This window comes from Limtongia smithiae (genome assembly GCF_038497785.1).
Source record: "Limtongia smithiae strain NRRL Y-17922 unplaced genomic scaffold V1518scaffold_8, whole genome shotgun sequence".
NCBI classification, from domain to species: domain Eukaryota; kingdom Fungi; phylum Ascomycota; class Lipomycetes; order Lipomycetales; family Lipomycetaceae; genus Limtongia; species Limtongia smithiae.
In genome coordinates this window covers 344,537-369,031 of record NW_027117629.1, presented here as the reverse complement: position 1 = coordinate 369,031, position 24,495 = coordinate 344,537, and the positions used below count along the sequence as shown (strand labels likewise).

At 56.3% G+C, this 24,495-nt stretch overlaps 11 protein-coding genes across 11 annotated transcripts; 6 read left to right on the top strand and 5 right to left on the bottom strand.

Moving 5' to 3' along the window:
* Positions 1 to 36: 36 nt before the first annotated feature.
* V1518DRAFT_418787 (telomere regulation protein Stn1-domain-containing protein) lies at positions 37 to 2,778 on the top strand. The gene is made up of 2 exons (XM_066904618.1): positions 37 to 2,337; positions 2,392 to 2,778. Exons 1-2 carry the CDS (start codon positions 258 to 260, stop codon positions 2,727 to 2,729), a joined length of 2,418 nt encoding a protein of 805 aa, XP_066758765.1. The 5' UTR covers positions 37 to 257; the 3' UTR covers positions 2,730 to 2,778.
* On the bottom strand, positions 2,770 to 4,724 carry V1518DRAFT_418784 (nucleotide-sugar transporter-domain-containing protein). The gene is made up of 5 exons (XM_066904617.1): positions 4,465 to 4,724; positions 4,174 to 4,403; positions 4,077 to 4,106; positions 3,818 to 4,018; positions 2,770 to 3,758 (listed from the first exon to the last, which is right to left on the bottom strand). The coding sequence occupies exons 2-5, from the start codon at positions 4,237 to 4,239 to the stop codon at positions 2,934 to 2,936; spliced, it is 1,122 nt and encodes a 373-aa protein (XP_066758764.1). The 5' UTR covers positions 4,240 to 4,403; positions 4,465 to 4,724; the 3' UTR covers positions 2,770 to 2,933.
* A 35-nt stretch (positions 4,725 to 4,759) lies between these two features.
* On the bottom strand, positions 4,760 to 6,408 carry V1518DRAFT_418781 (uncharacterized protein). Its single transcript, XM_066904616.1, has one exon. The coding sequence runs from the start codon at positions 6,156 to 6,158 to the stop codon at positions 4,944 to 4,946; it is 1,215 nt and encodes a 404-aa protein (XP_066758763.1). The 5' UTR covers positions 6,159 to 6,408; the 3' UTR covers positions 4,760 to 4,943.
* Positions 6,409 to 9,537: 3,129 nt separating this feature from the next.
* On the top strand, positions 9,538 to 11,400 carry V1518DRAFT_418779 (Gti1/Pac2 family-domain-containing protein). The gene has a single exon (XM_066904615.1). The coding sequence runs from the start codon at positions 9,625 to 9,627 to the stop codon at positions 11,029 to 11,031; it is 1,407 nt and encodes a 468-aa protein (XP_066758762.1). The 5' UTR covers positions 9,538 to 9,624; the 3' UTR covers positions 11,032 to 11,400.
* Positions 11,401 to 13,242: 1,842 nt separating this feature from the next.
* Positions 13,243 to 13,682, bottom strand: V1518DRAFT_374827 (uncharacterized protein; the record flags this gene model as incomplete). Its single annotated transcript, XM_066901475.1, has 2 exons — positions 13,243 to 13,395; positions 13,464 to 13,682. The coding sequence occupies 2 exons, from the start codon at positions 13,680 to 13,682 to the stop codon at positions 13,243 to 13,245; spliced, it is 372 nt and encodes a 123-aa protein (XP_066758761.1).
* A 197-nt stretch (positions 13,683 to 13,879) lies between these two features.
* On the bottom strand, positions 13,880 to 15,670 carry V1518DRAFT_418774 (uncharacterized protein). The gene has a single exon (XM_066904614.1). It carries the CDS (start codon positions 15,498 to 15,500, stop codon positions 14,001 to 14,003), a length of 1,500 nt encoding a protein of 499 aa, XP_066758760.1. The 5' UTR covers positions 15,501 to 15,670; the 3' UTR covers positions 13,880 to 14,000.
* On the top strand, positions 15,515 to 17,054 carry V1518DRAFT_418773 (uncharacterized protein). The gene is made up of 3 exons (XM_066904613.1): positions 15,515 to 16,808; positions 16,857 to 16,924; positions 16,972 to 17,054. Exons 1-3 carry the CDS (start codon positions 15,776 to 15,778, stop codon positions 16,993 to 16,995), a joined length of 1,125 nt encoding a protein of 374 aa, XP_066758759.1. The 5' UTR covers positions 15,515 to 15,775; the 3' UTR covers positions 16,996 to 17,054.
* V1518DRAFT_314884 (uncharacterized protein) lies at positions 16,816 to 17,921 on the bottom strand. The gene has a single exon (XM_066901124.1). It carries the CDS (start codon positions 17,915 to 17,917, stop codon positions 17,045 to 17,047), a length of 873 nt encoding a protein of 290 aa, XP_066758758.1. The 5' UTR covers positions 17,918 to 17,921; the 3' UTR covers positions 16,816 to 17,044.
* Positions 17,922 to 19,206: 1,285 nt separating this feature from the next.
* On the top strand, positions 19,207 to 20,368 carry V1518DRAFT_374936 (kinase-like domain-containing protein; the record flags this gene model as incomplete). Its single annotated transcript, XM_066901483.1, has 3 exons — positions 19,207 to 19,617; positions 19,664 to 19,773; positions 19,822 to 20,368. 3 exons carry the CDS (start codon positions 19,207 to 19,209, stop codon positions 20,366 to 20,368), a joined length of 1,068 nt encoding a protein of 355 aa, XP_066758757.1.
* An 882-nt stretch (positions 20,369 to 21,250) lies between these two features.
* On the top strand, positions 21,251 to 21,677 carry V1518DRAFT_428137 (uncharacterized protein; the record flags this gene model as incomplete). Its single annotated transcript, XM_066906076.1, has 2 exons — positions 21,251 to 21,330; positions 21,380 to 21,677. The coding sequence occupies 2 exons, from the start codon at positions 21,251 to 21,253 to the stop codon at positions 21,675 to 21,677; spliced, it is 378 nt and encodes a 125-aa protein (XP_066758756.1).
* A 345-nt stretch (positions 21,678 to 22,022) lies between these two features.
* Positions 22,023 to 24,492, top strand: V1518DRAFT_385154 (nucleotide-diphospho-sugar transferase). Its single transcript, XM_066901691.1, has 4 exons — positions 22,023 to 22,209; positions 22,290 to 22,361; positions 22,421 to 22,545; positions 22,603 to 24,492. The coding sequence occupies exons 1-4, from the start codon at positions 22,105 to 22,107 to the stop codon at positions 24,407 to 24,409; spliced, it is 2,109 nt and encodes a 702-aa protein (XP_066758755.1). The 5' UTR covers positions 22,023 to 22,104; the 3' UTR covers positions 24,410 to 24,492.
* The last annotated feature ends 3 nt before the right edge of the window (positions 24,493 to 24,495 follow it).

Genomic DNA, 24,495 nt, shown 5'->3' with positions numbered 1-24,495 from the left:
CTTAATTAAGCACGATACGGTTGATTCTGCAAGTCGCGTCGCCCTGTCACCCACCCCGCAACGCGAGTCCACGTGACCGGTAAACAACGAATGTACGCTGATTTGCGTCATCGCGGCGACAGCTCACGAACTCGACGGAGCAAGCGAACGTTAGCGTCCTGATATGGACACCATTTGCAGCGATAAATCATTGATTTGGTAAGTTGAATTGTGAGTACGGAGCGGATTACTACAACGATCAGAGCCGACGAGGCGAGATGGGCCGGTTTGCTCGCGCGGCATCTCGGCGTGGCCACCACAAGAAGCAGCAACACCGGCCAGCACCAGCACAAGGCTCCAGTAATCCCTCCTCTGTGACTACGAATGCCAGTGCGCATGTATCAAGAATCCATTCCTGCGACGGTGGCAGTCCCGATATCGCGGCGCCAATGTTTCGGCACCCAAACGCAGTATATCTCTTACGGATGAAAGAGCTACGAAAACGCAGTGCCCGGCGCGGCGGTGATGGCTCGCGAGGAGCGGTTGCTACGGGGTCTATGAATAGCTTAGATGTGGGTGACGCAGAGGGAGACGAGGCGCAGCAACAAGTCGGAGGAGGCACGAGCGCGTCCACGAGTGACAAGCTGTCTGGACGCCGCCGTCACAAGTCACGAGTAAGGAGGACAGGGTCAGCTGAAAAAGAAACAAAACCAAAACAGGTAGTGCTTGATGTTGAGCAATTCGAGCATGCGGGGCTACTAAAGGCGCTGGACGCCGCTCTGCAGGACAGCGACGATGACCGGAAGCGCGCGAGTGGCAGCAGCGACGGTTACTATGCCGTGGCGCAACCCGGAGACGCGAATCTTGTGCACGGAGCCAGGGATAAGCATGTGCCGACTCCAGGATCTCCGTTTGGACTGAATTCGCGGGCTGAAGCCGGTCTCTTGTCCTACTTGCGAGGCGGCAGCGGCAGCGTGCGAATATCCAGATCGCTACAGAACCGAATGAGCGACAATATACAGGAACCTGTGGCACGGAATATCGTCCGCATTACAGCACTCCCGGAAGCACCAGAAGCACAGCCCGTACCGCGATCCTTGATTCTTGAAGACGTGTCGATATCCAAACAAGACACAGCGACGATGAGGACTTTCGTACGCCGCTGTCCTACGACGGAATTAGAGGAACAGGGCGTGCTTTACAATTCTCGTCCATTTGACAGATCGAACAGCGTCAAAATTTCACACCGTTTGGAAGAAGCTATGCGCGACGCGGAAGAGCGAGCTAGTAATCCTCCACTGGTCGTGAAGCGGAACGTATTCCGCTTCGCAGACTGCGAACCGTCGATTGCCAAAGACCCGTTACGATTGCCGGAGAATGTTGTTCCAGATCAGGATACTACAGAGCAAATCGTTCCTATTACTGAGGCATATCAGCCCTCGACTCATGAGAATTCGTTGTTGGTTCGAGAGAGCGTCGTACCGTTCTCCGTTCAGGACTTACGACCACCAGAGAGCGTCGCTCTGGTTCGGCATACCACGTCATGGAAAGCGCATATCCCCGCCTCATCCTCACCTTCAAGTCTTACAAGTTCGCCGCAACATCACGCATCGCCCACGTCTCCAATTCATCACTTCATCGAGCGGCGCGAGAACGATAAACAGCGGATACTAAAATCTACACAACAGAGCCATAGGACCGAAGTTATGATTATCTCTTCTCAGTCGCAGTTACAGTGCGACAGAGACAAGCCCATCAGTACGACCACGGCGGTAAGACACAAAATCGATGCACCAAATGCGCTGCCAACAAAAGAAATCAAGCGAAGGCATGATCCGGTTGTTATCGACTTAGGAGAAGTCAAGGCTGCTGATGTATGTGTTGTGCGGGCCAAGACGGTGAAACCGCCGCCCTCGGTGTTGTTGCCGACTGCAATGGTAATATCAGATGAGGATGAAAGTGACAGGACAAAGAACAGAAAGACAACTCAGACGCCAATAGACCCGGTTGCTGCCACGACAGCTGACTTTGCAGACGTGAATAGTTTACCGGAGTTCTACGGCATCGAAGGCATTCTCAACTCGAATTCGGGAAAATTCACTGCTCTGTCGCCAACGGAGACAAAATTTGTCAATTTTTATCACAACGAGCTTCCGTTCTACTTTCGTCGGTACTACGCACTGTCGCCGACTTATACGAAATGGGTTCCCATGATGATCTCCGCGATCGAAGAGTTGACTGCGATGAAGATTGCCGGAAGGACAGATTATTTCTGGAAAAATCATCCCGTGCAGTTTGTATCCGTGTTTGGAATCTGTATCGACCTGTTAGTACGGGATACAATCACCACCGTCGACAGTAAGTTCCCGCTCTTCTAATCATACACGTGCACATGCTAACCAGACCGCGTAGTAGACGACAGCTCCGGCCAAATGATCAGCTGCGTCATCACCGACTACATCCAGAAATGCGAGCTGCGCCACCGCGTGCCGCCGTTTTTCATATCCGTGTACGGCACCATTTGCGATAAGCGGTACCGCGGCCGCCGGCAGCTCGCGGCGACAAAGATGGAAATCGTGACGTCGCCAATTCGCGAGGCCATGTTTTGGCAGGACGTGCTGCAGTTCCGGAAGATTCTCGAGCGGCCGTGGAGATTGGACGAGAAAGATATTACAGAGTTTAGTAGCCGACGAAGCGCCGAGGAAGCTGTTAATAGAACGGAAGAGGAGTTGATACCTGCAGATCGTTAGGGATAATTTTCTGGTCCTGTAATATATTACAATACACATGCATCCATAATTACAATACACCCAAAGTCGGTATTCGTAGGCACATAGTTTACCGTATCATAAGTTAGTCTAACAACATAATCCTTCCCCAGCAGATGACAAAAATGAACGAACAAAAACTCCTGAAACAAGCATATGAAAGATCCTGTTCTTGAATGGGTGACTTTATTGTAACTTGTCGTTGGTGATGGATGTGTCGTCGTGAACGGATTGGAGGGGAGCGGGCCTGAATTCGCTGTCGGTGGTAGGTCGTCGCTCGGGCTTAGAGTACAAGTAGGTTGCAAACAAAACGAGGGACGCGCCGATGACAAAGTTTGCAGTGACGACAAAGTCGAAAAAGTACACACTCGCAATGAAGGAAATAAGGATAGAGATCGACGTGGCAAAGTTCTTCGCGATGTTGTCCGCAAAGTTGACGCAGAGCGCAACGACGATGCCACCACCGGCCTGGAACGCGATGGCGGTCCACACAACGGGGTTGTAGCCAAAGAAGAAGCCCTTCTCAGCGATGGCGGCGCCGTCTTTCGCGAGCACGCCGAAGAGAAACGCCGGGAAGAGGGAGAAGAAACTGAGCTGCACGTTGCGGATCCAAAGCGACGCGGAAGTTCCTTTAAGCACCTTTTCAAAGTATACGCCGGCGAGACCGGATAGCACGCAGGCGATCATAACGGCGATGAGACCGAGGCTTCTATTCATCTCCTTCTCGCCCTCGAGTGAGGAGGAACTGGTCTCCTCCTCCTCCTCCTCCGTGTCGACACGCAGCGCAATGTTGAATGATGATGCAGCGAGGGATATGATATCCGCCGGCAGCTGCACAAGCGCAATGCCGAGGGTGAGCAGCAGGAGGGAAGTCCACATAAGCAGCGTGAGCGAGCGGTGCAGCATTGTTACCGAGAAGATTGCAGTTGTGATGATTTTGAGCTGATAGGTGACTTGAAAAGTTGCGGCATCGAGGTTGGAGACAGCGACGTACTGCAGGGTGTTTTGGACCTGGACGAATGCGGATTAGCAACTGTGATGAAGGCGTACGCCAGCACGGGGGTTCATACGGTGTACAAGCAGGCAGGGATGGCGAGCTTCCAGCAGTCGCGACTGAAGACCTCCGACCAGGCACTGCTGAAGCCACGGCTATAGCCAGCGACGGCACAGCAGATTGCAAGCTTGGCAATCTCGTTGAGCAACACCGCGGTAGAGGCAAAGTATCGGGACTCGCTATTGTAGCCAGGCATGACGCGTGAGTAGTGCATTATCTAGACACATATTTGTCAGCACGAAAAGAAAAGAACGGTTTCCACACAGGCAACTTACTAAGATGAGCGCCGAATTTTGAATTGTGAGCTGCACGCGGGGATGTTAGCATTCTGGCTGGCGCGTCATGGAAGGGGTAGACTTTGGAGTGGCGTACGGTTGCGAGGGAGATGTACTTGAGCGGCACGCCGAAGAGGCGGGGGACGTCTTGTGGGGATGCCATGGTGGTGGTGGTGGTGGGCGGGAGGAGAGAGGGAGGAGGGGTGAACTGCGGCGGAGGCGGTGACGGCGACGGTGTGTGGAGAAGTCGGGCAGGGGCGCGCGGCAGGGGCAAAAACTGGGACGGACGCGACGATCGCGAGGACAATGGATGTGGGCCAACAACAACTCAACGGAACAACAGGTCAGCAGGCCGTACCGGTCGAGATATCGCAGCAGGACATAGTACGATACTAGAGTGCGCCGGTGCCTCTTCCACGCGCAAGATCTCAGGCTCGGCGCGCCCAAGCTGGACGATATCGCTATCCGCACCGCTTAACAATTGCTTTAATCCACTCACTCCCGGTCCGCCTAAGGCCTGATGAGCCTATCGCACGCGGCCGGTGCTCACGGCGCTCGTGCGTGCATATCCCAGGCGGACCGGTCATATCATCACATGTAGATGTAGCATGGTGCCGGTGGAAGGGTGGCCCAGCCGTGCGGGCGATCGCCCGCTAGCTAGCTCTGGAGCTTGTCTCTCTTCCCCTGGGTTTCCCGGAATCTCTTGCCAGCTCATCCGCCTCATCGCAGCCATATGCAACTATAGAGCTCTATGTACTACTACTAGCGCCTATCGGCACGGCAATTTTGACACAACTACTCGAGACAAGACCGCTAATTACTCATAAACACCCAATATACTCCAGGAAGCAATCCAAAATATACAGCTCAGGTCATAGACGGAAACTCCAGTGGCGGTTCGAGGTGTCTGTTTAGCTTCTTCCACTTGTACCGGCACTGGATCCGCGAGCGAATGCCGCCCATGCGCTCCGACACGACGGTCCAGTTGATATCCGCGTTCGGATCTGCGAACTTGATCTGCTGCACTATGGTCGCGAGCTTCTCCTCCTCCTCGGGGTTCCACTTGTTCTGCCCGCGGCTTTCTCCGCACTTGACGTAGTTCCTGTACCGGTCGCGGCAGTCCTCCGGCATGCGATCAATCGCGCGGCCGATGACTTTCCATTGTGCGCCGTGGATCTCGAACAGCTGCCGCAGCTCCTCGTCCTCGCGGGAGGTCCAACGCCCGCGGAGCACGTATGGGTTGTATTTCCGGCGCACGTGCTTGTATACGCTGGCTCGCGTGCGATGGGGCAGCGCGTTGGCGACCGAATCCCAGAAATTGTCCTTCTTGCGCTCGTTCGACCACACGCGTCTGCACAGGCCGATGCGGTCGAGCCCGTTTTCTTGCTGATACTGTGTCATGAAGTCTTCCAGCGCGTACGTCTCTTCCGGCGAGAACGATCCTCCGTTCGACACAGCAGCGACAGCCTGTAGCTGATCCTTCCCAGCTCCATCCATCGCCTCGCCGACCGTGTGCTCTGCGCCATCCATGTGTCGCCGGGCCATATCGCCGTCGAACTCGGTCCTCGCAGCCGCAGTCGACGAAGCGCTCGCGGTACCCTCGGCTTCTTCCCGCGACAATACCTGCTCGCTCGATGCGACGGCTGCGAGTGCAAGCGACATCGCAGCGCTGTCAGCGCTACCGTACTGTGCTGTGAGCGGATCCAGCATCATATTTGGCATGCCCTGTTGCTGCTGTGCCGCCGACGTGCTGTGTTTTTGCCGCCGCCGGCGATGATGTGCAGTCTGCGAATCCTGCGTGGCTGTATTTTCTGCGTCGCCCGACCCGATGGCCGCGAGCGCGGGATCGACCGCCGTTGCGTCGTCCGCGCCGCTGTAGGAGACGTATTGGCTCGACGCTGCGTACGCCGCATTGGGCGCTTGCCCGTCGCCAGAGGCGATGCGGTCGTGGTCAATGGCGGAGTGCTCGCCGCGACGACGGCGGCGCCGCTTGGATGTGCGCATCTCCGCATCGTGCGCCTCTGCGTCGGTGGCGGTTGTGCCGAACGCGGACGCGTTGTTAAATTTCTCGATTTTGTCCATCTCGGGACAGGATCAGCTCGGGTATCGAGGAGCTGGTTGTTGTGTGCCGCTGGTGGCGCCACCAGCACCGGCACTTCGCGGAGGCGTGCCTAGCACCGAATAGCAGAGAACCGCAGGAAGTCGCAGACGAGCACGGCGGGTAGTAGCGATGCCAGCCGATGGATAGATCAAGAACGCGTCGGGTAAACAAAGTACCTAAGACGGAGCCTGCAAGAGAGGAGGGTAAGACCGCGTCTTCCGTGTCGCGGCGGGACAACTCTGGCGGTTGCCCGGCCGGGTCACTCCCAGCCTCATGGCTGGGTTGGTTGTGACACGTGATGCGGCCGGAAAGTCTCTCGCAAGTCGCCGCGATCATCGTGCGCTGCGCGTCTTGTGCTGCTGCCTCTAGTCTCGATCTGGACGTAATTCGGTATGGTCTGGAGTGCGGGGTTTTTCAGCGCGCGAAGATCTCGGCAATGCCAATAGTCATCCGCGCATATAATATCACACGAGCTGGCAGCGACACTCTTGGGTACCTGCAAAGTCCACCGAAGGCCACAGCAAATACCGCTCATGTACCTGGTATCTGAAAACAAGAATTTCGCTTCAGGGCTGCGATGATTATGACGCGCATCGCCGCAACCGCAATTCCACGAGCAAGCTGCTCTCGCATTGTGTTGGACTTTCGGTCAATGTAGATTGAAACGCTCTAATTCAGGCATGCTACTGCGACGGCTGCGGCCCGCTCTCAGATTAATTACTCCGGCCGCTTCAGAAGCAGCATGTTCAGACAGGAAACAATCATGCAGGCCGATAGAAATTTAATCTGGGAGTCCTAGACGCAAACTGACCAGGGAATTATGCGCAGAGTCAGCGGAGAGCACTGTAGTTGCAGTCTGTCAATCTTCCGTCATTTACTTTGACGAGTTCTATCTACACAGCAGTATTGCCGCACAGCGGCACTAAAGGTGTCTTACGATTATTAATAAGTTCTTCGAAACACACTTGACAAATGCAAGTTCTACGTCTCCGACGGACAGCCTTCGCCCGGTCTTCCGGTTTCCTATTCCGGAGAGTAAAGACGCAAGACCAACTGTCGCGGATCTGATTAGATTGATTGGATAGCTTCGCCGGCGAACGTCATCAATCAAAACAAACTCTGCCAACATGAGTCTGCAAGTTTATGGTTAAACTGCGGACCACGGCTGTCTTAGTTTCGTCTAGGGCATGCCATTCTTCATGGCGTTTGAGCGTGATAGCCGAGTGTCTACTAGTGAAATAACTACCCACTCCAGCGCATCGCCGCCATTGAACTTGCCACGTCCGCTTTAACATTCGTCACAGGTTGGTGTGGTTCTCGCCAGGTGTGACCACGAACTCGAACTGCTCCCGCGAAATGTAAGCCGCGACAAGCTAAGTTTCTCCGGTCGGCAGCTCTCTCCGAAAGTCTAATTGCACATACATATTTAAGAATAAGGTTTACCGGCTGATGCAGATGAACTAACCGAATCTTTATAGATTCTTCTAACTCCGTGTCAAACCCTAAACAACTTCTGCCGCTGCCGCTCGAGGATCCGGCTTTCAAGTCAACACAGAAGTGATTACGGAATCGTACCGGTTTGCGTCGGTAGACAGTGTTTGCGGCGGTAGCTTTGTAAGGTCGGATTGTTCTGATGCAAGAATCAGACCGTCGTCGTCGCGTCCGCGGTCATGGTCGCTGGCTGGCTGCTGTGTCCGCTGCCCGCTCCAAAGTTCGATTACAGATATTTAGTCAAGGTGATTCTTGGCATAAGCGTGAATTGGCGGAATGCTGTCTTGGCGTGGTGCATACGATTATCTCCACATCTGATAAACAATCCGATTTACCCTTCAGTCACGCTTGCAAGTCTTGCGGATTACGGTCCAGATAACTGCGGCTTGGGTTCTACGCGAGCTCTGAACAATTCCTCTAACTCTCATGAGCCAAGGTTAGCCCTATGCACGCGGGAGAGCTACATAGAGTAAGTAGTCTTCGCTGGCAGCTTCGCCTAAGCGAGCCGGAAGCAGCGAGCTAGAGGCTATATTCAGTGATCAACTCTGCTGAGCGTTCGACGTACTCTCCCAGTGGCTGTCCATGGTCCCCCGTAACCAGATCGGTGACTTCCGTCTTCTGCAAATTGCTGCCTGTTCTGGATGTGTCCGCGATTCTGGCGGACGCGGGAAGCAGAGACACGTCATGCACTTTAAATGCCGCACGTGCCCGCCCTTAATGGCTTGTCGATCGGGCGGCGAACGCCCTCGCCCCGGTCGTCGAGTGGTCAATAACGCGGCCGCAGCGGCCTGGCCCTGGCAAAGCCATGCTGCAGTTCGTGACGACACGTCTTTGTGCTACTACTGGGGCCGGAGAGGGGGGGGGGTTCTAGTCGAGAGCGTTCTGTGGAAGATGCTCGAGGCCAGAAAGGTCAGCGCAGGAAACTCTGTTACATGCGTGGAGATACACTTGTTTGGGACAAGTCCGAGAATCTGGCGCGGCCCACAAGCGTGATCGTGTTTTCGCTGCACCACGCCTGCAGCGAGATATCTGGCGCTCTTGCCCTGCAACACGCTTCGTGGAAGACGACGAAGCAGCTGAAAACGCCGCAGAAGCTGCAAACGTCCGGTGTCTACAAAAAAAACAGAAGCCTTTAGTCCCGCGCAAGGTGGCTGCGAACACTGCAGCGCGCGTGGCTATCAGACGCCCAGCGTCAACGGGGCCCTTTATTGTCCGTCAACCTTAAAGGAGAACCGATGCTGAGGACCGGCAAAGCCCTAAAGTCCGGCACGCTGTTGCGCATTTATGTTGCTCGGTACGCGCAAGAGACAAGGTTTCCCGCTGACGGGCTTGGCAAGCATGCATACGGAAATTGTTGGGTTCACAGGGGAACGCTGCGACGTCATACCACATGATTGTGAGTCGCAGCCGACGCACAAGCTGTGGAAAGGCCGGATAGCCGGAGTAAACCCTAGCTTAGGGTGCAAGTACAGGAACACAGCAGTGCCGGCAGCAGTCGCAGCAGTGCTGCACAGTCGCAGAAGAGCTCTCTCGACCGCGGAAGCGGACTTTGTGAGCATCAGCCGGGCCAGCTGCGGTGCGGTGATAACACGGCAATGTGTATAGCCAGAGACGGACGCGCGTGCGATGGCGGAAATTACTGCCAAGTTAAGGGATCCGTGAGATCTGGCTGGCGCAGCCGGGACTTCGGAGTGGGTGATAAGCTTGCAATGCAGGAGTCGGACGATGGCAGATTGCTTGTTTTCTGCGCCCATGCCCCCAGTCACAACCTTAAGTGCTCAGGGTGCCAAGCTCGTCTTGGCAAAACTCTCTTGTAGTGGGATTAAAATAATAATGTCGCACTTAAATTCCCTCGCTCTTGCGTCGTCTGCACTGTTGCTTATATTTCGCGCCCCGCCTCAGACGTGCCTTTGCTCCGTCACCTCCTTCTCGCCGTTTTCCCGCGCATCGTCGCCGATGTCGTCCATGGAAACGTACTGCGGCTTAGTCCGCACGCCACTGGACGCAATTATTCTCTTTGAGGCGTGCCGTCTTGGCATCCTTCCGCGCGTGCAGCGCCGTCTCTCGGAGAAGGAGCGCATGGGCATCCGCTCCGGCTCGGTGTTTGTCTGGGACGAGCGCGAGGCCGGCATGCGCCGGTGGACTGACGGCAAGTCGTGGTCGGCCTCGCGCGTGTCGGGCTCGTTCCTTACCTACCGCGAGATGGAGGGCAAGCGCAGCGGCGGCACGTACGGCGGTCCGCTTGTGCCCTCGCCGCCGCGACGTGTGTCGGACTGCGACGAGGCCGACCGGTCGGATTCGGATCGTGGTGACGATGGGCCCGACGGGTACAGGTACAAGCCGGACGGGCTCATGAAGCAGTCGTTCTCGATCCACACGTCGTCGCATCTCAAGCTGCATCTGATATCCTACTTTTCGCGCGCACACATGCAGAACGGCGAGGACCTTGTGCAGCCGTCGCAGGATCCGGCCCTCAAGTTTGTGCGTATTCCAAAGGGCATGTATCCGGATGCATCGTCGAGCGAGCCGGAAGCTGTGGGGTCGCAGCAGCTGTCGCAGCAGCAAGCGTCTATCCTTCAGGGCCCGCCATCGCAAGTTATTCAGCATGCACAGATCTCCACTGCGTACCAGCAGCAGTCACCCATGGCGGCGCGTCCGCTCCAATATCCGCAGCAACAGCCTCATCAGCTCCCTTCGCCTGTTTATTCACAGCCTGCACTGCAGCAACAGCGTCAGCCACAGCACTACGGCGCCCGACTCCACCACCAGCAACAGCAGGAAGCCCCGGTGTTACAATTCCAACAATCACCATCGTCGCAGACCCGGCCTGTCCATATACGCGCACCGCCCGCGCAAGGCCAATCTGCCTCGTCGCTGCCGTCAATACTGAACCCTCAGCAGCCACAAGCCACGCCGCACCAGTCGGTGCTGCACGCAGCGTCGCCACGCCAGCAGTATGGCTGGCCGCCCTCGCCGGTGTCGACGCCGCCCAGTTACAATGTGCCGAGCGTGCAGAACCTGGTCCAGCAGCAACCGCCATCGCAGAGCCAGCCGCAACTTTTCAAGCAAGATCCGTCGGCGCTGTCGCATCTTAGTAGTATTCCCACAGCACCACAGACACTGTTATATCCGATTGAGTCGTTACAACAGCGCCAGCTGCCGGCGCGTGGGCAGCAACAGCTCCTACCGCCACACATGCACACCGGCAGCGATCGAACACCGCTCAGCACATCGCCCTTTCACAACGAGAGACTGAGCACGATTGCGCGGGATCTGGACGTGCAGGACATCCCGTTCGAGAAGGTGTCATGGGGTGAGGACACGCGTGCGATTGACGCACTGAACAAGAACTTTGTTCTATGATCACAACGAAATCAAACAAAAAAAGTATATACGGAGTACATGGGTTTGCTTTATATTTGCTGAGCTATGCTTTTTTGTCATGTGGTGATTATGATCATGTTTACAGCGCAGCGACAGGAGTACGGTATTTGTTTAGGCGCAGGTAGCGTTTGCTTTGTTAACTATTTATTACGGTGGGTTTCTGTAACATAAAAACTCGAATGTTATATATGGCGCGCGGGCATGAGAGTATCTTGTATATGAAAAAGTTACGGTGCTTGCTTCTGTACAAATCAGAGCCAAGAACGTGTGCCGACCGTAATCCAGACCGCGATGTCAAACACCAATGGGTTTTGAAATTGATTTGAGCCGTCATTGGATTGGATCTGATAACTTCTGTAGACGTGTTGTCAGGGCTGTGGCGGCGTGGCGAGTCCACATTGGCTATCTCCGCTCCGAACTTCGCCAAGCGCATCCTGCCGTTAGCTCAGGCCCTGGAATGGAGCAGTACGGCCCCAGGCAGCACGCAGTGTGACCGAAACTCGTTCGTGATGATGTCTAGGGCCAAGAAAAACCTTCCGGTCGCTGACGCTGTATTCTTGGACATCAATTGTGGCAGTCGCCGCAATCGAAAGTGCGCATGTATGAGATCCGCCAACGTGCTGCAGCCGGCGGCGGTACTTTAATTCCCCAGTGCACATGACGTCACACGCTTGTCGTTTGCGTTGTGCTGCCAGCCTTTAATCGCGCCACCGCATTTCCTACCGCCGCGTCTATATCCGCGAAGAGACGGTCTGGTAGATCTGAACCTCTCTGACGGGTGACAGTGGCGATGCTACATGGATTTGCACTGCGGAGTAGCATTGCGCATTGTTAGCAGAATGCGGTTGAAACCGAGGCCGAAACCGACGCCGAACTCAACACGAGCAAATTGTCGCCCAGCGAGCAGCTAGCAGACGTACTTCTGTAGTTCGCAGGCCCCGCACAACTTTGAGTGTCGTCGGCGGCCATTCTTATCTTGGCGCGAAGAGGCAGCTCGGCGCAGCATGCATCGCGGTGCTCGCAGCGCTGCGGAACAGCTTGGTCGAGCTTAGCCCCGTCGCGATGTCACAGGACGGAACAGCGTTCACTTTAGTTGAAACTGCAGAACCCCGTCTCGTCGATCGCAGCGTCAACCGCCGTCGCCAGGACCCGGGTGCTCCGTCGTCAGCAGCAACACCAAAGAGCAGCTGCGTCGGCCGGAAACACAACAGTGGAGAGCGGACCCCAAGACACCGACGCGTGGATTAGGGTAAAAGAAACGACGCTAATGCACGGCGGGTCCCATATTTCAAAAACTCTGCAGCAATTAACCTTAACTTTAGAGTTAGGGTTTTGTGATCAGCGCCGAGCTCAGCGGCGCTGTAAGTCACGGGACCCGTGGCTGTGATCACTTTCCACGGCCTGCGCTTATGCGCTGTGGCGCGCTATACGTGTATAGGGGGTGTTGGCGACTGTGGAGTTTAGCTGGTGAGATTCCGTTTATCGCGCATGCGCAGGCGCGCTCGAGCCGTGCTTGGTGCTGCCGAGCGTTCTGGTTTGGCTGGCGAACCTGGAGATTCTGCTGTTCCGCAGCCAGAAGGGGTGCGGTATTTTAAAGGCATGGCGAGGCTGGGGAGTTTGGTTGGCGGCCGGCGAGTTCTTGTTAGGCGTATTTCATGGCGTAGTTCGTAGTATCAGTATATAGCGCTGTTGGCGTGAGAAGCTGTGTGAAGTGTTTTAGTCGCGGAATCGGAGATTGCGTGGTCGTGTTGCTTCACGAGGAGCAAGCTGCAAGAGGCGGACTACAGTATGCACAGATGCGGGAGAGAAGCGTGCACTACCAGGGCTTATAAAAGCGTGCATGGAAATCCTAGACGATTCTGAGAGATGGCGGACGTACTTCACTAAGAGTCGTGCACTGCCGCTGTGTCCATGACTTCCGGGACGTGCTTTTGTGGCATTTCCAAGCTGTGACAGCTCGCCACGCTATAAACAAATCTCGTCTCAAAGCACACGCGCAAGAGATGCAAAGGTACAGACGCTTAGCCCACACGCCTGTATGATGTATTCACATGATAACTGCCAATACGAATGTGCAGACATCCGGCTCGCGTAGTTGTCACGACGAATATCATAGGCAAGACGTGCCCATGCCATGTTGGCTATATGCTTGAATATGTACATTTTGAACCTAAGAAGCGGTGTATTCTTTCAGCTGCTCTCCGGCCGTGGCGCTGACGTCGGAAACCGACGCATCGGTGCTGTAGTCCTCGATTTCCGATCATTGGCGACCTGTTCTTCGACTTGTAGCTTATACTTTTCCATTTCGAATGTGCGCTCGCGTCGCGCTATAAAGTACTCCACCTGCAACCGCACTGTTAGCCCCGTCAACCTGTCTTCCTTCCTCGCTCGTTGCGAGCAGGCGTAAATACCCAGGTCTCGCGACACCGCTGCCGCATGTCAGTGAGATACGAGGAGCACATCGATACGTCCACGCCTTGAATGCTTTTGATCTTGTTCTTGTCGAGACACGCGAAGTATGTGTCTCGCGCGTCCCAGCAGCCTTGTCGGTCCTTGCGCGAGATGACGACTTCTTCGGTGCCGGTGGAGGCGGCGGTGCCGGGGGGTTCGTTTGATGTTAGACGTGCCATTGAGCTACGTCGGTCAGAAAGAAGCAATAGAGTTGGTGTAGTGCACAGGACTGTGGTGGTGGTGGTGGTGGTGGTGGTGGTGGTGGTGGGAAGGGTGCACCTGCAGGCTCGTGAAGTTTCGGGATTCTGGTGACCTCTGCTTGGGAGTTCTCCACTCCACGCTCCCTCACACGACGCATTTTCTGCGTCTCATATATGACGAGACTACGCGTACGGATCTGAAATCAATTACACAATCACTCCCTAAACCAATCAAACTAAACCAAGCTGCCAAGCGACATGTAAAACGCCACCTACTCATCCCCCCTCACGTGAAAATCATAACTGGTCCAAGCCCTGGAAAAAATGAGGAACGCCCATGATCGCGCTGCTGACGACCGGGTTCACGTGAATCACATTGACGAGCTCGTGTTGGGGTGAGAGCGGGAGTGACTGTAGTTGTGGTTGCAGCAGCTGTGCGTCGTCGTCGTCGTCTTCGCTATTATCGGCGCTGTCCTCTAGCGGTGGCGGTGGTGGAGCCGGGGCGTGGATTGCGTTTAGCACAGCGGCCATGTCGTTGGTTTTCTCAATCAAGTAATCCTGCAACGGCCGATTATTCTTCAACATGTCCGTGGCAAAAAAAAGCGACATCAATCGCTGCCGCTCCGCAAAGTGCGGGTTATCGAACCCAGTGAAGCCGTTTGGGGGGATGGTGGGGTAACAATTCATCTTCCGGAGCTGTGTTTCAAACGTGCCGACCCTTTCGCGCATGAGCGCGATGTTGGTGGGAATGTCTGTTGGGAAGATCGGGTCGCCCTTCTTTTGCGACGGGTTGCGCGTGCGGCCGGGGTGGATGTGCAGGTGCGAGTAGAGTACGCGGATACCGGCCGCAGAGCCGCTGATGGAGAGGTTCGAGTCGCATTTAAAGTACGCGCGCGGTTCGACGTTGCGTCCCTTGGTGCCGTTCGCGGCGGCGTTGCGGGCGACTCTGGCGCTGCGGGACGCGTTGTGCGCGCCTTGGCCGCACTTGTACCTTGACGACCAGCCGCCGGTGTTGCGCGTGAACGCGTAGCGGCCGTGCCGCTGGAAAGAGTAGCCCGTGACCTCCATGAGGGCCTTCACGATGAACTTGTAGACCTCGGTGGGCTCCTGGGTGGAGTCGGAGAAGAGCGTGCCGACGGTGGAGGTGCCGAAGGGCGTGTCGGGGAGGATGAGGTACTTGAACAGTGCGCGGGCCTCGCCGGCGTAATTCTTGTACTTGATCGGATGCTGTTGCTGCTGTTGCTGCTGTTGCTGCTGGTGGACAGGCGGTGTCGGCGGCGGGTCCTCCGGACCTGTGAACTTGACGGGAACCGTGAATAGATCCGCGCGGAACATCTCCTTAAACGCGTCTATGCTAGTGAACTTGCGGAAGTTGTCGATGTCAGGGAACTCCTTCTGCCTGGAGGCTGCCCTGTTGGGCCTGCTCGCGAGCCCCTTCTGCTCGCTCATCTTGCGGCGACACCCGATGCAGTACTTGCGCGGTATCTCGGGACGGGAGGCGGGCCCGCGAAAGTCGGCGGCAGGGCGGAGAAGGTGGCATTGAGGGCAGAAGAGGCCCTGGGCCGGCGCGGGCGGCGCGGAGAGGGCGTCCGCGGCGGCTACGGCCGTGGCTGGTGCGGCGAGCGTGGCGATGGCGATGCTGGGGATGTGGATGGGCTGTGAGGCCGAGGGGAAGTCGGCAGAGGCGGAGGCAGAGGAGGAGCTAGCGGGCAGGGTATAGGCAGACGAGCCGGGGAGGTCGGAGGCGGGGTAGTCAGCTGAGCGGGACGTATCCGGGGAGCCCGCGGGCAAGACCATTGTGGGCGGGGGAAGGCCGTGCGAAAACTGCGGGGACAGAGTTCACGAAAAGCACCCCGCGCCTGGCTTCGCGCACTCGGCACCTCGTTCGCAGGAGAAGCACTCGGCAATATGGAGACGCCGCGGCGGAGAAGGTGGTTTGTTGCGTCGTCGCGTCGCCAAGGTCCAAGGGCCACGACAAGTGTCGTCAACCGCACGTGCTGCCTATCCTTATCCGCACCGCTTAAAAGCCTCCGCCCTGCTCTACTCCACACCCCCGCAAGTGCAACTCAGACATGGCCGCCACGCTCTCCCGTCTTTTCAAGGTCGTCTTCCCGCCCTACCCCGAGCCCTCTGCTGTCGCAGAGGGCGCGGCCGGCCCCCTGCGCATCGGCGTGCTCGGCGCCGCCGACATCGCGCCCCGCGCCGTGGTCCACCCCGCCAAGCTCATGCCCGACAAGGTCCAGATCTACTCTGTCGCCGCACGCAACCCGGAGAAGGCAAAGGCGTTCGCCAAACAGTTCGGCATCCCCCACACGCACGACTCGTACGACGAGTTGCTTGCGGACCCGCAGATCCAGGCGGTCTACATCCCCCTGCCCAACGGGCTCCACTACGAGTGGGCGGTCAAGTGCATCGAGCGCGGCCTGCCGGTACTGCTCGAGAAGCCCGCGGCAGCGAACGCGGACCAGACAGCTAAGCTGTTTGCGATTGCAAAGGAGAAAAATGTTCTCGTCGTCGAGGCGTTCCACTGGTGGTTCTATCCCGACGCCCAAAAGGCCAAGGCGATCATCTCCAACAAGGAGGAGTTCGGCGAGTTACTTTCGTACGAGGGCTCGCTGGCCGCGCACGGGTTGCCCAAGAAGGAAAACGTCAGATACGACTTTGCCCTCGCGGGCGGCAGTATCATGGACATGGGGTGCTACCCCATCTGCTGGATGAGGTACTTCATGGGCGAGGAGCCGGTCTCCGCGAAAGGCCTCGGCGCGACATGCTTCCCAGGCAACCCCAAAATCGACGCCGTCGCCTCGGTCGAGTATGCCTTCGCATCCAACCCCGAGAAGAAGGGCATCGTCCACTGCGGCATGAAGACGCCGTACAGTACACTGTTCAAAATCGGCTTCCTGCCGTACTTCAAGATCAAGGGCACCAAGAAGACCCTGCTCTTCACGAACCCGCTGTTTCCGAACCTCTTCCACTCGGTGGAAGTCACGGATAATGCCACCGGCGTCACCACCATGGAGACTGTGTATGAGCCGGGCAAGGAGCACTGGAGCACGTACACGTACCAGATGGAGGCGTTTGCCAACCTCGTCACCGGCGCGACGGGTCAGTTGATCATTGGTTTGAGGAAAGAAAAGTTACTAACAAGTACAGATACTCCGTATTTTTCAAACGAGAACAGCGTTGCAAACATGAAGGCCGTGGACATGGCGTACGAAGCGGTATGTGAACGCGAGTTGGTTGACAGAGCGATACTAACAGAACACAGATCGGCTACCCGATACGGGAATAAAGCTATGAAAGGGTATCAGAATATAAGTGTAATAGTAATACAGTTGCAGTTAGCAGGATGGTCGTGGCGGGCGTGAGGATAGGATATCGTGTTGACTGTCGGCGACGTTTGCCCAGTTCTGGGTGACTATATCGTACTCAGGCGAGTTGAGCGACGTGCCCGAGACTTGGTCGATGAACGCAGTGCTGAGAGTCGCGAATTTGTCGTCGTAGTCGTCGTCGTCGTCGTCGTCGACGTCCATGGTATTACTGCCGTTGGTGGTCTCCGCTGGTGTGCTGTCGGGCGAGAGCGCCGAAGGGGTCGGAGTGGCGGAGGAGAGCGAGGTGTCAGGAGGCGGGGAGCGGGGATCGAGGTTCGAGAAGGTGAAGGAAGACACACGGCGGGCGAAGAGGGCTTTCCAATTAAAGCTAAAGTGTCTGCGGCCGCCACCACCCACCGGCGGTTGAATTTCGATGTCCATGGCAGGCACGGGAGCGAGAGAGTGCTCCGAGCGTCCTTTCTTAGGCAGAGTGCGAGACGGATACTGCACCGGCGAGCCGTCGAGATCAAGGCTGGGAAACGCGTCGCGGCCCGGCCGCTTAGGAATGCCGTCGCGTCCAAACTGCGCGATGGTCTCGAGATTCACGGACGACACGGGGTGGTGGAAGTGCGGGATCTCAAACCCGTCATCGTCATACAATGCCGAGTGCATACCATCGAGCCTGTCGTAATGCACAAGGTGGTTGTAGTAGAAGTAGTGGTTGATATGGTTGACCCCGCCGTCAGGGAGGAAGAGTGCGAGCGGCGGCACCGGGATAGGATCTTTCGCGGATGCGTAGGCGGGGTTGACGAGATTGTCGTGGCGGACTGTTGGCGGGTGCTGTGGCAAGGCGTCGAGCTCGCGAGGACAGAGCAGCACGCGAGAGGCGGGCAGCGCGAGCATCTTTGGCGATATAGGTGAACGTGGCCGCTGCGAGAAGGCGCAGCGAAGACGCTTGGTCAGGGTTGGGGTCATTCGTGCGGCGCAGCGGCGTCGACAGCAGCGCCGGCCCCGCCAACTTGCCCATCGCCAGCCACCACCACAACGTATACACCTCGCCCACACCCCCCGCGGACATGCCCGGCGACAAGTTCGCGTCGCTTTTTGCGCGCCTTCGTGCGCGCAAGCAAGGCGACCCCGACGCGAGTCCTGACGACGCCACCGAGCCGGCGGCCGCTGCTGCAGCTACACCTACCGCCGCAGCTGGCCAGCAGGCATCCTCTGCCAGTGAGAAGACATCGCACAGCGCACCGCAGCAGGCAGCCCCGCAGCACCCACAATTGCTGCCGCAGAAGCATGAAAAAGCAGCGGGCGACCCAGAGCCGCCGCGGCGGGGGTCGCGTGCGTCGTTCCAGAGCCACCGGCACAGCTTCTTCAACGCCCGCTTCGGCAAGTCTGGGCGGCCCGCCGACGCCAGCGATGCCTCGAGCGCGCACCACAACCATCACTACAAACACGACCACAAACACCACGCATCCGACGCCGATGCCGCCGGGGTCGGCAGCCACGCCTCCCTCGCGTCGACGTCATCGCGGATCCTCATCAGCCTGCCACCGCCCGCCGAGTCCGAATCCGAGCCCCAGCCATTCCCGACACCTGCTCCCGCCGGGCTTGCGCTTCCTCCGCCCACCCCCGCCGCCGCCGCCGCCGCTGCTGCCGCCGCCTCGGAAGCGACGAGCGCGTCGACCACCACCGCTAGCACGTCCCAGTCGCTCTCTGAACACTCCTCCTCCGACGCGACGTCCTCCAGCGTCTCCTCCACCGTCGCCCTGTCGCCTTCTTTATCCGCACAGTCCCTCCCGCTCCCCCCCCCGGGTTCACCTGCACCCTCACCGCAGACCTCGCCCCAATTACCGCAGTCCCCACAATCGCCACCATCAGCTGCTACCCCTGCCGCCCAGGTCGCTATGCAGTCCTCAATTGCGTCACTCCAGGTCGCTCACGGGTCCAGACCCCGCGTCGTGCTGGGTCGTCATTCCCACCCACAACCGCAGCAGCAGAGCCAGGCCTCGCAGTCGCACTACCACAACTCCCGCAGAGTTCCCTACGCACTGGAGACGAAGACCGTTGCGGGACTGCCCACTCTGGCGTCACTGCCGCACTTCTTGCAGCAACAGGCTCTTCAACAGCAACAACAACAACAACAGCAGCAGGCGGCGCCGTCATCACCGCAACAACCGACGACCTCGAATATGCCACACCCGATGCGCACGAGATCCACCTCTGACGAGTGGGCTGATCGTGGCGCGGCAGTTCAGATCCAGCGTGAGACGGATGCCAATGGCAACGTTCAAATCAAGACTATCAAAAAGGGCGTCAAGGACTTTACCTTTGGTCGAACCCTTGGCGAGGGTTCGTTTTCGACCGTTGTAGCCGCGACGGACCGCCAGACATTGCGCGAGTACGCGATCAAGATTCTTGATAAGCGGCACATCATCAAGGAGAAGAAGGTCAAGTACGTCAACGTCGAGAAGTACACGCTTAACCGGTTGGGCAATCATCCGGGTATCGTGCGGCTGTATTACACCTTCCAAGACGAGCGCAGTCTGTACTTTGTGCTTGACCTCGCGCCGAAGGGCGAGCTATTCACGCTTCTCAAAAAGGTAGGCTCTTCATAACTCTCTCTTGCATACCAGGCTAACCAGCTAGCTCGGTACGCTGAATGTCGAGTGCACTCAGTACTATTGCGCGCAACTACTGGACGCAATAGAGTACATGCACAACCACGGCGTTATTCACAGAGATCTGAAGCCGGAAAAGTGAGTTTACTACCCAGTTACGCTTTGAACACTCTAACTCATATGCAGCATCCTCCTCGACGAGAACATGCGCATCAAGGTTACCGATTTTGGCACCGCCAAACTGCTCAGCCTGCCCAAACCTGCGCCTTCCGCTGACGCTGACCCAAGCGGCACGGACGCCTCCGAGCCCTCGACTCCCACATCGACCATCACACCCATCGAGGAGGAGCGTGCAAGCTCCTTCGTCGGCACGGCAGAGTACGTCTCACCAGAGCTGCTGAACGACAAGTCTGCATGCAAAGCCTCGGACTTATGGGCATTTGGTTGCATCCTCTTTCAGCTTCTGTGCGGACGTCCTCCATTCAAGGCGAACAACGAGTACCAGACCTTCCAGAAGATCATCAAGCTCGACTACACCTTCCCGCCAGAGTTTCCGCCGGTCGCGAAGGATTTGGTGGCGAACTTGTTATTACTGGATCCATCGAAGAGGCTTACAATCGACCAGATCAAGGCGCATCCATTCTTCAGTGGCATTGAATTCGGCCTGGCGCTGTGGACCCGGCCGACGCCGCGGCTAGCACCAAACAGTAGCATACCCGCGCCCAGCAAATAGGTTGGTTATGTTTGTCTAGGGTTGCTTAGTAAGTGTGCATGTATATATCACAATAGTATAACTGCAGACTCGTTGAGTGAGCGATCTCATATGTCCGCTCAGGGCTGATGACTCTGCTCATTCGGTCGCTGTCGCTGGCGCTCATCAGAAGCATAGGCACGACGTCATTTGTCTGAGAAAATGCGGGGCCAAATTGAACTATGCTCACAAGTCACGCGATGCGCCGCGCCGTGACTCGATCGCTGTGATCCGCTGACCCTCACTTCCCCTTCTCCTCTCCATCCCTTTCTTCAGGGCGAAATCATGCGCAGAGCAAAGAACGTAATGCAAGATGCAGGAACTGTGCTTGTTACCGCATGGACATCAAAGGACTCTGCTAAGCGGCGGAGCCGGTGACAAGCAAGCGGCCGTGCGGCCAACAGCGGAGGCCCATCGTAGTCCTCGCGCATCGCCATCGGCTTCTGCTCCCGTCGCGTCGTCCAGGGATCGAAAAATAAGTGCAAAACTGGCCGTCAGCATTGGCTAACTAAGCGCAGGAGGCACTCTCGTACTGCGGAAACCTGCACCTGCGCTGTCTGTCCACCACTCGCTGTCGATACTTTCCTGCTGATACCCCTCTCCTCTCCGCTTCGCTACGCGGCTCTGCTTTGTTGTGTGGGCATGAACCGATCGCCTGGTTGTGTGTAGGCATAGCATGACGTAGGGAACCTTAGTGGTTGGTCGCGTGCGAACACAAGTCAGGTGGTACTAGATGGTGTGTTCTATCTATATATTCGCGTGAGGGGGCGTCCTTCACGCTCTGATCCAACCGTCTGCGTTTATCACGACGACTGCTAAGCTTACTTTACGAACTACTACTCTACTCATCACATTCACGCATCAATGGAATCGGGAATGTACATGGATAATGGCGCGGGTGCGGCCCCGCTACTGGGACCTCGTCAACCACGCAATGTCATCAGGTGAGTTTCCACTGATCACCGTCCTCGACTTCGGTGCTAACTTACTCAGACGCAATAACCGCTTTGTTATGATGGCGTCTATGGCGATGATGGCCGGCACAGCATACTACTTCTGGGCCCGTCCCTCCGCACCAAACTACCACAAGAAATCAATGGTCTTCACTGGCAAACAAGGCGAGTCCGACGTACCGCGCCTCGGTTACTACAAGTCATTCACTGAATACCCGTCCGCGGGAAACTCGAATATGAAGGGGATCAATTCGACACTGCCAGGGAAGAGCCGCGAAGTCAGTGGGAACGGGAAGGTGCGCGGGGTCACGGTCGAGCGATCTGGGGGAGGGATTTAATGTGCTATTTGCTTGACAATCTAGGCGTGCACTTGGAAGTTTGAACACAGTATTGATCGGCTATCGTTGGCTTGATCGGATTATCATCACAGTTACCGTTCGTTAGCTCGTACGAATGTATTCATCAACAGCAATAAAATTTGCTTCACCACCAATCCTGATTATAACTTTACCACACAAATGTACTACTACTAATCATTATCTTTGAATAAACAACTCCGGACTGCCGGTCCTATCTCTTTGAGGACAGTCACAATCTGTTCGTTCCCCCGCCACAGCTCCCTCATTTTCTTGGATTATATCAATCACGTGATCAGGCCACAGTTGAGACAAAAAGTCGAAGGACAATAGTCAGGCGCGTCGGCTCGAACGGACGTAATAGTAATCTGTCTCTCCCGAGCTTGCGTGTCATCCCTGATACACAGACATGGGCCCCAAAAAGGGACAGCAGCAGAACGGCAAGAAGCAGACTGCGAGCGCAAAGCAGGCCGCAGCGCAGGCGTCGTTTACTAGTGAATCACATCAAGATGAGGTGCGTTTTGGCATGCATATCCACTCCCTGGTGCTGCCGTATCTGGTCTTGATTACAATTGGCTAATTCACGCGCAACAGAGACTGCAAGCGATTGTGTTGAGCGATTCTTACCAGAATCGGTTTCGTCCGTTGACGCTGGAGAAACCGAGGGTTAGTGCACACTTCCATGTTGAGCAATCGAGCGTGAAGCGCTAATGTCGGAAACGTAGTGCCTACTGTCGCTATGCAATACGCCGCTCATCGAGTATACGTTCGAGTTTCTTGCGCTGGCGGGTGTGAGCGAGGTTATCGTCGTCAGCTGTGTTCACGCGGATCAGATTGAGGAGTACATAGCGTAAGCACACTACGCACCCACTGTCTCGCCAAGCGATTCAAATGCTAACTTTCACAGCAATTCACGATGGAGTAGTGCTTCGTCGCCGTTTTCGGTCGAAACAATCCTGAGTCCCGAGTCCATGTCTGTCGGCGACGCGATGCGGGATCTGGACGCCAAAGGCTTAATCACCTCGGACTTTTTACTCGTCAGCGGCGACATCGTATGCAACGTCCCCTTTGAAAAAGTGCTGGCGGAACATAGAGAGCGCAGGCAGAAGGACAAAAACGCGATTATGACGATGGTGCTGCGGGAGGCGAGTCCGTTGCACCGGACGCGCGCGCGCGCAGAGTCCGCGATTTTCGTGCTGGACGAGAAAACCAACCAGTGTGTGCATTATGAGGAGATCAAGACGCGCAAACATATGAAGTATATTTCGCTCGAGCCGGAGATTTTCGGGAAACATTCGGATCTTGCTATTCGGAACGACTTTATTGATTGCCACATTGACATCTGCTCGCCTGACGTGCCAGCGCTGTTCACTGAGAACTTTGATTACAGTCATATTCGCAAGGACTTTGTCCACGGTATTCTGACGTCAGATTTGCTGGGGAAGACTATTTTTGCGCACGTGGTGACGGATCACTATGCTGCGCGTGTACGGAGTCTGCAGACCTACGACGCGGTGAGCAAGGATGTTATTTCACGGTACACGTACCCTATCGTACCGGACAGCAACCTACTCGAGGACCAGACGTTCCAGTACCAGCGCGGGCATATTTACAAGGAAGAAGACGTTGTTCTTGCACGCACGTGTCGCATTGAGAGGTGTACGGTCGTTGGCTCCGGGACTGTTGTCAGCGACGGGAGTGTGATTATCGAGAGTGTAATCGGAAGGCGGTGCAAGATTGGAAAGAACGTGACCATCAGCGGCGCGTATATTTGGGACGACGTGGTGATCAAGGATAATGCGGTTATAAGGAGCGCGATTGTTGGAAATGGCGCTGTGATTGGCGAAGGCTGTCAGATTGCGCCGGGCGCGATTGTGTCGTATAACGTTAAGATCGGAAACGGCGTTTTGGTCCCGGGAAATAGCAGACTTACAAAGACTGCCAACGTGCCGCGACCGAGCGATTCGCAGGTGGTCGGACTTGACGGTGACGGGTTTCTCTACGACGACGACTCGGAGGAGGAGGATGATGACTACGAGGAGGTCGTCAACTCCTCGGGTCTGGTATACAACATGGCGTCACTAAATGTGTCCGATGTTTCGTTCTCGAGCGACACGGCTAATAGCGCGTCACAGAAGGTGAAGACTAAGCGCCGTTTCAGCACCGCCAGTAATAACACCGCCGCGTCGGAGGACTCGGACGACGAAAGCTTTATGCGGGAAGCGCAGTCGAGTTTAGAGCGTGCGATTGCGGAGGATCATGATACAGATATTGCAGCATTGGAACTTGGAACTCTGCGCTTGGCGAAGAACGCGCCGTTCCATGAAGTGCGTGCAGCGACCATCACGGCCCTTATGAGTCGGATTTCGATGCTGATCAACAGCAATACCATGAAGGTCAAGCCTGCTGTTGCATCCGTCCTCGCACGATGGAGCGATTTATTCAAGCGCCAAGTATTTGACGACGCGGATCAAATCGATCTCATCTTACTCATTCAGCGCGACTGCACTCGTCGCTTGCAAGGGTCTGCGATCTTGCTACACTCGCTCAACTTCTTATACGACCAGGATACGCTCGACGAGGAGAATATCCTGAGATGGTGGTACAAGGAGCCACAGCGAAGTGAGGACGCAGATATGATCAAGGTCGGCGAGCTTGCGCAGCGGTGGGTCGAGTGGCTTGCGACGGCAGAGGAGGAGAGTGACAGCGAATAACCAAAAGAAATTTTTTGTGTTTTAGATTTTTGCTTGTATATATTACCAGTCATATAATGTTATGTACATGTTCCGATTTGGGGTAC